Source organism: Cryptomeria japonica, chromosome 3 (assembly GCF_030272615.1).
Source record: "Cryptomeria japonica chromosome 3, Sugi_1.0, whole genome shotgun sequence".
Classification (NCBI taxonomy): Eukaryota; Viridiplantae; Streptophyta; class Pinopsida; order Cupressales; family Cupressaceae; genus Cryptomeria; species Cryptomeria japonica.
The window spans coordinates 629,053,036-629,067,702 of record NC_081407.1 but is presented as its reverse complement, the minus strand read 5'-3'; the positions used below and the strand labels follow the sequence as shown (position 1 = coordinate 629,067,702).

Sequence of the window (14,667 nt, the reverse complement as noted above, 5' to 3'; positions counted from 1 at the left end):
TACATCCAACATAATGGCTACTTCAATACAAGACATTCCTCCTATGATCACCAGTCATGGGGGCAATCCTTCTTCTTCAATTAACCCTCTTACTTCATTCATTCCTTCAATGAGTGTCCCTATTACATCTCCTCAAATGAACATGACGCTAGGGGGCAATTCATTCAACCATTCCATTCCTCCTTGTAGTGTTCCTCCTTTCCAATCATCTCCTATGACTAACTATCATAGTGTCCCGCCACCTTACTCTTTACCTTCTTTCAATAACATAACACCTCCATCTCAATCTAACACATCTAATATGAACTCTTCGACTGAAGCAACCATTAACAATCTTGCACAAACTGTCTCTTCTTTACAGCAACAAATTGCATCTATGAATCAATCTAAGTTTAGTGTGCCCACATTTGATGTTGCGAGCCCACTTTCTCTTGACATTGTTCGAGCTATCCCTCCTAAACATGTTGAAATACCGCATTTGGAGCTTTATAATGGTAAAGGTGATCCTCTAACACATGTTAAGACTTTTCAAACAATATGTACTGATTTTGCTTATGACCAAAGGTTGCTTGCAAAACTGTTTACTAGAACATTAAGAGATAAAGCCCTACAATGGTATTGCTCGTTGCCTTCTTATTCTATTACTTCTTTCGAACAACTTGCAAATGCTTTCATTCAACAATTTCAAAACAATATAAGTCCTAAAGTTACTTTGATTGATTTAATGCATTGTAAATAAGGTGTTAAAGAAAAAGTGACTGATTTCATTGGTAGATATAAGCATTTGTATGCTCAAATTTCTTTTCCAGTGCCTGACAATGATATTCAAAGAATCTTTATTTCTAATTTACAAAAAGATATTCAAGACAAACTTATGTTTTCTGAGTTTACTTCTTTCCAACAGTTGTGTGCAACTCTTCACAATTATCAACTGACTGTGAGTCAAATGGAACAATCACATCCTATGGCTCCGAGTGATAAGGGTGATAGCAGTCAACAATCATTTGGAAAGTTTAAACCGAACAGAGATTCCATCAAATTCAATGAAAACATCATCAACAACAATGTGAATGCAGCATCAGGTGTGCCTCCTATTTCTAAGTTTTTCAAGAAAGAAAGAAAGTATACTCCTTTGAATGAATCATTGCATAGTATTATGAATAAGTTATTGGAACAAAATGTGCTTACTCTTCCACCTATAAGGCAAATTGATTCTGCAAAGATTAATTCACCTTATTTTGATAACAAATCTTTTTGTCAATTTCATCATCAACCTGGGCATGATACTGAAAAATGTTTTGCTTTAAAGGGTAAAATTCAAGATTTGATTGATAATAATACTATCTCTGTTTCTAGAGTGAATGATAAAGGCAACACATCTGTAGCTCCTCCTAACCAAAATCTTCAGATTTTTACTGATCCATTACCTTCTCATACCTCTAATGCGATTGAGACTAATGATTCCTCTTTCTCATCTGATGGTCTTGTGTCTATGACTCCAAATGTGATTAACTTTGTAGAGCAGCAAGAAAACCCTAAAGAACCTTCCGTCACATTTGATTCTAGTGAAACTATCAGGGCACCTGATGGTCCTTTATATATAGTTGCAAAAGTCAAGAATACACCTTGCCATGGAGTGCTTATTGATCCTTCTTGCATGGTTAATGTTATTACTGAAGAATTTCTTTTTACTTTGCAATTGAATCAAGTGATCTATGACAAAACAGATGTGATTGTGAAATTATTTGATGCATTTTCTTCTCCTGCAATTGGTTCTATTACATTACCTATTGAACTTCATAACAAATCCCTTGATGTGAACTTTGCTATTATTCCTTCATCCGAACAATTTCGTGTGAAGCTTGGCTATCCTTGGCTATCTTCCATGAAAGCTATTGCTTCTCCTATTCATAAATGTTTGAAATTTCCCCATAATGGTGAAGTTGTTACTGTCAATCATAGTCTCTTTAAACCAGCTGAAAGAACTTCTAGTGTTCCTATTGATTATTTTTGGCCTAAACAATTACAATCTCTTCCACCGCGAAGTGATCATCTTTTCAAATCTTATCAAAAGTGGAAAAGAGATATGATCCTATCTTTAAGTGAACCTAGAACACCCAAACTTGATATTCCTATCATTCTTGAGAAGGAAGTTCTTCCTTTGAAAGATAAAACTAATGTCTTTCCTCAAGAAGATTCCCAACCCATCCCTATGGATGTGACTATGTCTATGTCTAACAAATTTTCTAAAGGTAGACCTATACCTCCTCGTCATGATGGACTTGGTCTCCTTCCTAAATCAAAAATTCCTCCTTTATATGGAGCAGTTCCTCCTCCTACCTTTTATAGAGAGAAGAGACCTTCCTCTTCTCCTATTATCCAGCCTAAGAGACCACAACCTAAACACCCAAGTGATAAGGATGAGAACATTCCTCCTCCTCAATCTTCTCCACTTTCTACTAAGACTAGATGAAATCGTTCTGCACGTGAATGCCGATGAAAGCGTCGTCTTAGAGCTCAGGCAGCTGCTTCTCAAACTCTACAACCTCCAAAAACACCTTCAACAAGCATTATTCTATTTTCTCCAAAATCTCCTAAACATAAGATGCATGATGATCTTGATCCTGTGCGAGTTAAAGATCCTATTTTTATAAATCTGGATGATGATATAGATGAAAATGTTATTCATGATGAACATGTTACTCCTCTTTCTTCTGATAGTGAATATGAACTTGTTGATATTGATAACCATTTATCTAACGAATTTTGTAAAGCACTTATCCTAGCTCCTAGACAAGAACAACGTGGCTTGGAACATGAACATAGCCCTTGTTTGGATCTTGTGATAGCTCCATCTGCTATGTTGGATGTTCCTCCTCTAGCGTGTTCCCTACCTTCCCGAAACATTGATCAGCAAGATCGGGGGGTAGATGACGTGCTAGACTAGTTTCATTAGCATAGCAGATTCTCTCCTCCTCTCTTTTGTTACTTCTTCTATGTGTTATCCTCATTCTTCTATTTGTTGTCCTTAGTGTTGTCTACTTGAGGACGATGCAAAGCATTGAGATCTCTTTTGGTCTCTCTCATGTTGACTCAAAAGACACATGTGTTCCCTTCTTCTAGGTGACCTTCCTTGATTGGGGAATGAAGAACAATTATGCATACATACATATGATATATATATATATGAATTATCATACAGCATACTGACCCCGAGGAAAGTGAAGTCACCTCGTGCTTTGTATTTTGTGTCTATTATCCTTGGGTTTATCTCACACTTGGGGGCTAAATCCTTGTGATAACGTGCTCCCTCCCCTTCTTATTTCTTATGTGTATCACTACATTAAAGCAATCACCCCCATTGAGGCGTGTGCGATCGCTTTAACGTAGGGGGGCATACACCCCGTGTATCCCTTCGGGATACTTGAAAATTTCTTGGCAAACTTAGCTTTGCCTTGAAAATTTTTGGTATTTTTTTTCTTACATGACTCATAGTGAGGGAACCTTACTACTGATAGTCATGGTTCTCCCTCGTGATCTTCCCTTTTACTTTGTCAATCGAATTCGTAAGATCCTTAGTCCACTAGGGGCTTGGTGTGTCTTGCCTCCTTGACGTGGTGAAAGCCTTTCAATGTTGTTTCCTTGTACTTTATCGGAAGTATGAGCATACGCTTATACTCCTGCTAAAGTGGGGGCTAAATGTAGCATCCTAAAATTGTGACACTTGCAATTTCGACCGCATTTGGGTCTTCACGATGGTGACGCAACACTAAACCTGAATGGAGACCCCGAAACTTGCTTATGACATCAAAAACTGCATTTTTCCAGCACCCTGGCCTGACCCTCCTTGCACCCTGCTGTCCCGGGAGGTGGGACCAAAGCACCCAGTGCCCTGGTCCTTCAGGACCAGGGCGCCCAGCGCCCTAGTCCCCCAGGACCATGGCGCCCAGTGCCCTGATCCCTGGCCCTATTTTGGGCCCGATCTCCTTTGGGACTCTGGGTCTTTTTGTTTGCAAATTGGAAAATTATCTTTCCTTGTCGGCCCAAGGTTGGAAAAATCAGTCTATTAACCCTAATTCGCAAGTATATAAACTACATTTCCTCTCCCATTTTGGGTAGATGAGAAAGGAGGACATATGTGTACAAGACGTGGAAACAACATTCAAACATTCAAGCATTCCTTCAAGCAATTGATCATTCTAAGTCTCCATTCAAGGCTAAGTGTTGCATTCAAGACAAGGATTCAACCATTGAAGAGGAGATCACATACTACAACATACAACATACAACAAACAACAACATCTATACCTTCGCACATAAGGATACAAACATCCTTACAACAAGGTACTAGTACTTGTTTTACATTACAATCATTTACATTTACAGCATTTCTCATTTCTTGGTTAATTCCAAAACCGGGGTTTGACCTAAGGGAAAACCCCTAATCCCTAACCCCCCAATCATCTTCACTTTTCTGTGTGTAGGTTGCAAGTACACGGCTGAAATTGAAGATCTGGAATCCTTGTGCAGAGACGAACAGATCCCCCTTCGTTTCACGGATTTTTCGGAGGACCGTGTGCACGCCGGGCGCCATCGTCCCGTCAACTTTCGCTCAAATTTGCAGGACAGCACCGTCTCGACATTTTACTGCTAATTCTAGGTCCACAGCTTCATCCTATATCCCTATCTCAGTTTATAAGTGAATCTTTCTCACTTTCTATGCATTCCTAGCTTAATCATTCTATCTACATTCTTTACAAAAGAGGGTAGCCTTGCTGTCTTAACCCTTGAAACTCATTTAGAATCCAATCTTGCATTGTGTGGGATTGGATCTTTTGGGTTTCAACCCCTCTTTTGAATGTAAATTCTCCCCTAAGTGAAAACCGTCAACCCTAGTAACCTCCCTTCTCTCTCCTTGGAGTTGGAAGAGGGGAGAGCAACTAGGGTTCGATTATTTTCTGCTTTACAGGTAGATATAGACCCTAGTATATCTACCATCAAGCATGATAAACTCCATAATAGCAAGTAAAACCTTTCACCAAATTAATTTGATTACCTTAGGCGAAAAGTAGTTGTGGTTGCCCTTCACCAACTTAGCCCTTTCCTCCTCAGTCTTTGGGAACTTCTTCACAGCAGCATCGGAGATTTTTCTCTCCCTACAAAACTTGATGCCCTCCATTGGAATACCAGTGACCTCCACTATCATTGTCTCAGTCACTTTAATCTTCCTATTTTTGATGATGAGAGTCCCTTTGTTCTAGCCCTTCTTGAAAATCTTGGTGATTTCAGGTCGTTTCTCCTGCATTTTTTCCATAAATTCCATCATCTTGGCAGCATGGAGGATGCTCCAGACCTATGGAAGACTCTTCCATTTCTCAATGGTAGTCTCCTCTGTTCTCTTCCTTTTAGCGCCTATGGTTCTGTTAATTTCAATCCGGAGCTTCAAACTGATAACTTTCTTCTTGCCAGAGTCTCTGTGAAAGCCACTTCGAATACTACAGAACTTTCTAATGTAGTTGTTGGGGAGGCTTAAAATTGCCCATAAAGCATGCGAGATTACACTACAATAATAATTGTACTTCCTTCTCGGTAACTTGCAGTGACAATGCCTATTGCCACGACATTGTTTTTCGCTTTGGGAAATTATACTAAATCTATCCCTTCTTACCATGTAACATTTCATAAATAACTACATCACATGCCGCACACGGTAGATCCCTTTTTCCATTCCAAGTAATTATAGTTTTGCTCCATACTACTGCATTGGCCGCCCAGTCTGCACTTCGATTAGCCTCTCTGAAGACATGTGTGATGTGGCATTTCTTAAACCCCTTTATCAAGTCTCTGGCAGAGTCTATGATATTATTGATGGTCCACAAGGGTTGATGATTGCCAATAAGGCAGTTAATTATGTTTTTAGAGTCACCTTCCAACCAAAGAAAATTAACCCCTAACTTGGAGGATAATTTAATAACTTGAAGCGCCCCCATAGCTTCCACTAAATGTTTGGTTTTAATGCCTAAAGGATAGGTGACTGCTCCTATACAAAAGCCAGCTCCATTATGAATGATGCCACCACAACCATTCGGGCCTAGGTTTCCTTTAGCTGCCCCTTCAAAGTTGGCCTTGAACCACTCACTGGGGGGGAAATACCAACATCAAAGACTTCTTTTGATTTGGTTAATGTCAGCGCCCAAAGAGGCAAGGATATTCCATCTTTTGAGAACATCAAAATCTCCCTTGTTGCTACAACACTCTACTCCCCTGATCATCACATTCTCAACACAAATGTTTTTAATTTTGAGCCAAACCACTTTCGAGGTGTTAGTTTCATTCTTGAAAATTCTGTTGTTTCTCTCTTTCCATATCCCTCAGAGGATATGGGCAAAGGAGAACTTCCAAAGATTTCAAATGGTAATGTTATTGGTGGAGAAATGCCAGCTTCCAAAGCAATCCTGCATCTCCTCCTGGAACACCCAATTTAGTCTCCACATCTGAAAAACATCCCCCAAATAGAAGTGGAATAAGGACAGTGTAAGAAGATATGATTCACTGATTCCTCATTATTCAGACAAAGGTAACAAATATTTGGAAGACAAAAGGCCCTCTTTCTCAGGTTGTCAGTAGTCAAAATTTTGTTTTGCAAGAGGATCCACAGAAAGATATTAATTTTGGGAGTCAACCCATGATGCCAAGCCTTGTCCCAATATGGAGTAGGAACTTGGGATTGACCCAATAAAAGGACAGCAGAAGAGACCGAGTAGGTCCCTGACGAATTCCCACTCCACACCATCAGGTTTTTCCTTCTCAAATTTAGGACCACATGGTTGATCATTAAGTTAATTCTCTTGAGTTTGGGATCAATGTGTGAGATCCACCCAAGAATGGTCTCTCCAATAGTCCTCTACTTTTGTGCCTATCTTCTCTTTGCAATTTTGGATGAGTGTATAAGTGGTCATCTTTTTAAGAGGGCCCCCTCCAATCTAGGCATCATCCCAAAAGTTCACCTTCCTTCCATCACCAATGGTCCAGACACTGTCTAGAAGAGCAATATCTTTAGCTTGGGTAACGCTATTCCAAATGAACGAACCCCTTGGAATCTGCTCTGAAGCTAGGAACTCCTCTATGGTGGGAGAATTCCTTAGGTATTTAGCCTTCCAAATTTCATTCCATTCCCCTCTTCCTTGATAAGTCCTACAAATTTGTTTGGTCAGGATAGTTTTGTTCAAAGTTTTGATATTCCTGAGTCCCAATCCTCCCATCTTTTTAGGTTTACAAACATTTTCCCAGGCAATGAGATTCATTTTCTTCTTCTCCTCCACTCCTGACCATAGAAAAGCTTTTTGGATTTTCTCAATGGTATCAAAAAATTTACCAGGGATTTTAAAAAGGCTTAAGGCATAAATTGGAAGGCTCTAGATGGAAGATTTTAAAAGTTGAATTTTCCCTACTTGACTAAGAAGGGTTCCTTTCCATCCTGCCAGCTTTTTTCTTAATCTATCAACAAGAGAATTCCAAAACAACTCCAAAGGTTTCAAACCCAAGGGTAGGCTAAGGTAAACAGTAGGAGACTTACCCAATTGACAACCAAGGATCCAAGCTAATCTATTCATTTTATCTTTAGGGGTATTAAAGAAGAAAACATAATTTTTCTCCTAGTTATTGGTTTGACCCATAGCCATACTGTAGGTGTTAAGAAGGTGTTTAAAATCAGAGGCTTCTTTGATGGTGGAGGTACCCATTAGAATGGTAACATCCACAAACTGCTGGTGGGTACAAGTTCTAAAGCCTGAGGAAGGTGAAAAGCCGTAGAGGAGCCCTTCGAAAATAGAGTTGCTAATAAATTTACCCAAACATTCTGTCAGAATAATGAAGAGAATGGGGGATATAGGATCTCCCTTTTGAATGCCTCTAGAGGATTTAAAGAAGGTGGAAGGGACTCCATTGACAATGACCAAAAAAGAAGGGGTAGAGATGAGCTGGTCGATCAAATTAATGACTTTCACATCAAAACCAAAAGCAGACAACACCTTGCCCAAAAAACTCCAGTCCACCCCGTCATAGGCTTTAGACAGGTCCAGCTTCATCAGAAATCCTTGTTTTTTTTAGTCGACCAACGAATGAATATTTTCATGGATAGCAATGATGGAATCAAGGATTTGTCTTCTAGGAATAAATCCACTCTGCTGGGGTGAAATGTGTAGACATCTAAAAATGGTCAACGCTTGCGGAATCGTACTTTAACATTTGCGCATTGCCTCATTTTAGGTTTTTGCGTAGCATTAACATTTCTCCTATGTCACGCACTTGGTCTTTATCATTTGTGAGCATCGAGTCTTTCTTCTGCATTCTTCATTTGTCTCACTTTCGAATTTGGTCTTGTCGATAACAATCTTTAATCATGATTTTGGTTGATCTTGTCAATCTCTTATCAACTTGTCAATCTTGTCGTTTTACGATCGATTTGTCATTGATCCTTGTCCTCTTCAATCATGTCAATTTGGATCAATTTGTCATTGTTCCTTGGCGCATTTATCAATCAAATCATTTATTAATTCAAAATCATGATCAAATCGATATCAACTATCCTTTGTCAAGACCTAATTGTCATCCTTGCATTTCTAATTCATCTTCCAAGGTTTTATGATTTATTCATTTAACCTAATTTGTCATTTCTTCCTCTAGGTTAAATAATTTATTTATTTATCCTAAAGTCTTCTCATTACAATTAAATATTCATTTAGTTGGCTAATTATTCCTCTTTTTGTGAATTAATTAATAAATGACAAATTATTAATTAATTTACCTAATTTTCTAATTTCCAAGTCATCATTTCCTCAATTTTCTAATTTCTTAATTTATCCAATTTCAATTTCCCTCCTATTTCTCTCCTAAATTCATGGAAATGACATGTCAGCTTGTCATAAATTGTCATAATTGATAATCAATCAATTTTGACATAGAAGTTGTCATAATTTGTCATCAATTATCAATCAATCAAATTGTGCATGGAAAGTGCATAATTTGTCATAATTTGTCATATTGATTTGCAATTTCCATTTGAATTGCATCATGCTAATCTTGTCATTTATCCAATTTATCTATAAATTGGATGATTTTCAATCAAAGCTAATCCGGAATCCCTAATCAAACTATCGAACTTATGCTTCTAGTACTCTTGACCAATAACCAACATCCATCTTGCTTTCAATTGTATGTGTGCACTTGTAGGTGAGATCCACAAATCCATTTGAAGAGGAAAGAAGAACAATGGAGCCGCATGGAAGAAGCATCCAAATCGTCATCTGGTTTGCATGATCTTTTCTTTTGAATGCTTTTTTTTTATGTCTCTATTGAGTGTGCTTAGGATTAGATCATTGCAATGTGTGTTTGGGATTGAGCTAGTAATAATGATTAATATGTCTTTATATATATTGCTTTGATGATTCCTAATTCCGATGCTACAAAATGATCAGGGGAACAATCCTTAATAGCCTGCAGGTAACCACCTTTGAGATGATTTTGTAGAAGGAATTGCATAGACTTATTGGTCAGAACTTATCCATAGAATCTGTACCTGAGCATTTGGGAATGAGAACCAGGAAAGTAACATTAAGCTCCTTTAAGATTCTTCTAGCTCCAAAGAACTCTTGCACACCTTTGACCACATCAGCATTGAGGATGTCCCAAAAAGTTTGAAAGAAGAAAAGCAGAAAGCCATCTGGGCCCGGGGCCTTGTTCCCATCAAAAGAAAACACAACTTTCTTAACTTCTTCCTTAGAGGGGATAGCCACAAGATCCTTGTTTTTCTCCTTGCTAATGATAGGAGGGATGAAGTCAATGATAGTGTTCTGAAATTGACCATTCAAACCATGGTCTGCCGAGAGCATAGAGGTGAAGAAATTATTGGCTTCCTTCCCAATCTCCTCATCCTTCCTAATTTCATTTTCCCCACTTTTTAACTTAGATATTTTGTGAGCTACTTTGTGTTCAACGCAATCATATGGAAGAATCTAGTGTTTTTATCCCCTTCTTTAAGCCATAGGGATCTGGATCTTTGTTTCCGTAATTCTTCCTCTCTTCTAATAATCCTATGGTAATTCATCAGAACTTCATTTTCATCATTGATTGAGACTTCCTTGTATCTGCTACTTTGGATTTTATCCTAGATTTCCTTGAGTCCCATCTGAGTTTTAGTTTTGGCAGCAAACAGGTCACCGAAAATCTCCTTATTCCAATTCTTGATGTTATCCTTTACATTTCTAAGTTTCTTAGAAATTCTATACATAGTTGTACCATTGACCTCAATAGACCACCACTTCTCAATGGCTTTTTCAAGGTTAGGGTGGTCCAGCCACATTTTTCAAATCCGAATGGGAAATTTCTTTTAACAATGGTGTTAGTTGCAGCAAAGATTATAGGGAAGTGGTCAGACCCTATACAAGAGATAGCTGAGAGGGAGAATTGATAGTGGGTAAACCATTCATTAAAGATGAGGGCCCTATCAAGTCTGAGTTGAATGAGATCATCCCCCATCCTTCTGTTCGACCAGGTAAACATGGCACCTTGGAGATCAATGTCATGCGGGCCTTGATTGTTGATAAAGTTCAAAAGATCCATTTTTCTATCCAATTGAGAGGGACCATCTCCAAAATTCTCATCATCATGGAGAGGAGCATTGAAGTCCCCCATAATGATCCACATATCATCCTTGTAAAGGGCCCTAATAGACTCTGGTTTTTTCCAGAATTTGCTTCTGCCAAGTCTATTATTAGGGGCATAAATATTGGTAAGAAGAAAGGATGCGCCATCCCCAATGTGATTAAACCTAATGAAAGCCAGATTGTTGTCTTGCATGACCAACTCCCCTGACACTCGCTTAAGGTTCCAAAAAATAGATATACCCCCAGAGGCACCATCTAAGCTTCCCCCACAAACTTCACCATACCTAAAAAGCTTAATTTTTTCAACTTTCTCTTTACTCATTTTAGTTTCTTGGATAATAATAATGTTCGGTTTGTGATCTCTAACTAATTTTTTTAGCACATCTTGTTTATGTGGGCTATTTAGTCCACATATATTCCATGAGATTATTTTCATTTCTTGAGTAGGGAACATACCTCATGGATGGTCATTTGAGTACCATCTACTATGTTCTTGATGGTCTTTTGGTCTTTGATCGGGCTGGCTCTTTTCCTTCCTAGAGGTGATGGGATGAAACCCGTGTTAGTTTTACTATGGTATCTTGTTTTGACTGAGTTAGCCTAGGGTGTCTCCTTAGGTCCTTTTTTGCTCCCTCTCTTTCTATCTGCTCCTTCATTTGTATAGCAATCTTCTTCTTGAGTAGTTGTCTTCTTGTCCCTAGCATCATCATCTTCCCATTTTCATTTAAGCACTGAGGTCATAGGTGACAGGTGGTTGGTTTCTTGAACTGTATCTCCAAATTGATGAGATCCTAAAAGAGAGATACTTCCAAGGATCAAGCACTGTTGGGCTTCTTCAAAGTCATTGTTGAGGCCCACTCTGTTGGTATTTTTTGCAATGTGGTTTGAATCAGCTTCTTCATTGTTCTATATTACTACTTGTATTTCTCCTTCTTCCAGGTTATCACTCTTTTGATCCTCCTGATTGGTATCATTTTGACCTTTAACACCTTTACCTATTTGGTTCATTTTACCTTTATCATTTAAAGGTATATCTAGTATATCCTCATTACTGTCAATGTGTTTCTCTACTGTACTCTAGTCCTTTTTGAGACTTCTCTCTTTTTCATTATTCTCCATTTGCTTAATAGGGTTTCTAGCTTTCCACTGTAACATCCTCTCTTTCTTTTCTTTCACTATGGCTATCTGTAGAGGGCATTTCCTTGCTATATATCCCGCTTTTTTACAATGAAAGCAGATGAAGGGGATGCTTTTATATTCCAGAGGTTGGTTTCATTTTCCCAGTCGAGAGTTGATTTCAATGGATAGAGGCATATATGTTCCTTGTGTAACTCCAATGCATATTCTGGCTAAAGTAAGTTTTCTTCTAGCCACAGTTATGGGGTCCATAAATAGGAGTTCACCAAATGAGTTAACAATTCCTTTAAACACATCTTCCACCTAGAATTCTAAGGGAAGCCCTGGAAATCTCAACATCTTCATGTTGATGTTGAGACATATATAACCAAGTGGTTATCTCCATGCATATATCAGTTGTCTCCAAGTACCGATTAGAAATAAACCTTTAGTATACCGGTTGAAGTGTAAACAACTTTGAAGTTACACCGATGGACAATATAAACATGTTTGTATGTGTTTCATCAATGACAACATATGATGAATTCATTACAATCATCATCAAGCCAACAATCTCCCCCTTTGGCATTGATGACAACACTTAGAAAATTTTACAACAATACTACTAAGTGATGCTTTAAAAAAAAATTATACACATATACACATACCCCCCCTTACTCCATACATCATACAAAATTTTCAAAAATACACATACTTATTTCTACTCCCCCTTTGACAACAATGCCAAATTGAGAAGAAATATATATATATACATACATATACATACATACATATATACATATATATATATACATATGTATATACATATGTATATGTATATGTATATATATGTATATATATATATATGTATATGTATATATATATGTATATATATGTATATATATATATATATATATATATATATAGAAAATTTCTATCAAAGTGTTCACCATATACAATAACTTGAAAAAACTAAATCAAGAGTCGTGCATATGCTATTCTCATGAAAATAACATTAAAGTTCCTCTTCAACTGTGATATGGCATTTTTCCATGTATCTGGCACGTTCTTAGTGTAATAAAGTTTAGACATAATCTATGTATTGAACTCTTCCATGGAATCTAGTGAACGGGTTTCTGGGGTAGCTAAAATAGCTTCAACATTAGTGTAGGCTCTCTGTAGGATGTCCACTTGTGTTGTAAGTTGACTCTTCAATTCCTTTATTGATCAGAGTCTCTTTGCTTTCTCATGATCATAAGTATCCAATCTGTTGTGAAAATCATCTACAGATTTGCTAAAAGCAAATATAGAGTCCTAAAGTGTGACATATTCATTGCATATCTTTCCTAGCTCTTGCTCTATTTATGTTTGCCTTTTTGTGAAATTAAAATAAAAGAATGAAACATTTGAGGTAGAAGCAAGATATGTTCTTCCTATTTCAATAGATTTTCCCAATAAAGCTTTGTTATGTGATAGAGCCATTTTGTCGATATCAATTTCCTTCATGATCTACTCACCACGTTTTTTCCTATAACTCTTTTTTGCATATGCATGGGCTACTTCTTCAAGTGATGTGAGTTGGTCACATACATTAGTGACTAATTGACCAAGCTTGCTAATAGGGGTTGACAGATGTGTTGTAGAAGTTTCTAGTAGCATATTTGTCAGAATGTCTACTTCTTTCTAAATAGTTTTTGCTTCAATCCTTTACTCCTTGAGTCTCTTTTTGTGTGCTCTATATTGCATAACATTTGCAATATTCATCATTTCAGATGCACTCATGTTGTCAAAATTGATAGGTCCTGAGATGCCTAATGAATCACCATAATCTTCATCTATCTGTTGAGTGACTAATGTTTTTTCCGGTTCAGAAGATGTTACCTTAATGATTGCTTTCTCTTGAATTTTCTATGTTTATTATTCAGAAACCTGTGTGTCAATATTTTCATTAGATTCCTTTTGAGTATTCTATGAGACCAATGGAGATTGGGGTTTCTCAAGTTGACCTTTTACTAATGGAATATCGACTCCTTATTGAGTTGTCAGCTCCTCAACTGAAGTAACCTGTAAGACAATGATCACAGGTGGCTGCATATCAGGTGCAATGATGTCCTTAGATAGATCAATTGTGTCCTAAATATAATCAATAAATTGAATAATGGTGTCATCCTCCTTCTTGATAGGATAGACCTCATTAGCTTGTATAATCTCTTCTTCATCCATTTCAGGTCGATTAGCAGTATCTTGTTCATCCTTAGAAGAATGTATAAGATATTTTGAGTGTTTGACACTACGAACAATCTGATGAGTCTCAGCCTTAACAGTTTGCAATTTACAACTGATCAGCTTCAGTCTTCTTGATTTGTAAGCAAAATGAACTTTATACTTATCAACCAATTCATTTAATTCATCCTTTGACAATTCAGGAAAATATTGCATAAATACAACATCTATGATTCCTTTTTATTTCTTTATTGCTTCCTCCCATTTGTTTAAGAGAATAGTATACAATGAATTAGAGATATCCTTTTCAAGATCATGAGGTAATATATTGTAATGGCACAAATAATTGATTACATGTTGAATGATTTGCTCCTTCTCATCTTCAGTAAAAGAATCAAAATGTCCTTTGACATTGTCAAATCTGTTTCTCCCTAATGTCTTCACTGTTCTTTCAAAGTGGGTTTTGGGCTTGTAAGTTGAAATATCAATAGGCACAGTTGCCTTTAGCACATTTTTCACTTGCTTTGCTACTCTATCGGTAGCTTTCATCTTCTTAGGTTCTTCTTCAGTGTCAATATCCTCAAATTCTTCTTGGAGAATTAGTTTTTGACCTCTCTTCTTTGATGCATTCTCCTTCTTTGTATAAACTTTAGGTGTCAGTTGC

General features: G+C 37.3%; 1 protein-coding gene across 1 annotated transcript in view; it reads left to right on the top strand.

Annotated features, from left to right (window-relative positions):
* Window positions 1-5,335: 5,335 nt before the first annotated feature.
* LOC131033034 (uncharacterized) overlaps window positions 5,336-14,667 on the top strand; it is a 42,688-nt gene continuing 33,356 nt past the window's right edge. The window contains exon 1 of the mRNA XM_059217586.1: window positions 5,336-5,512. Within this exon, the coding sequence (XP_059073569.1) occupies window positions 5,336-5,512 (177 nt within the window). The remainder of the gene's footprint in view (window positions 5,513-14,667) is intronic.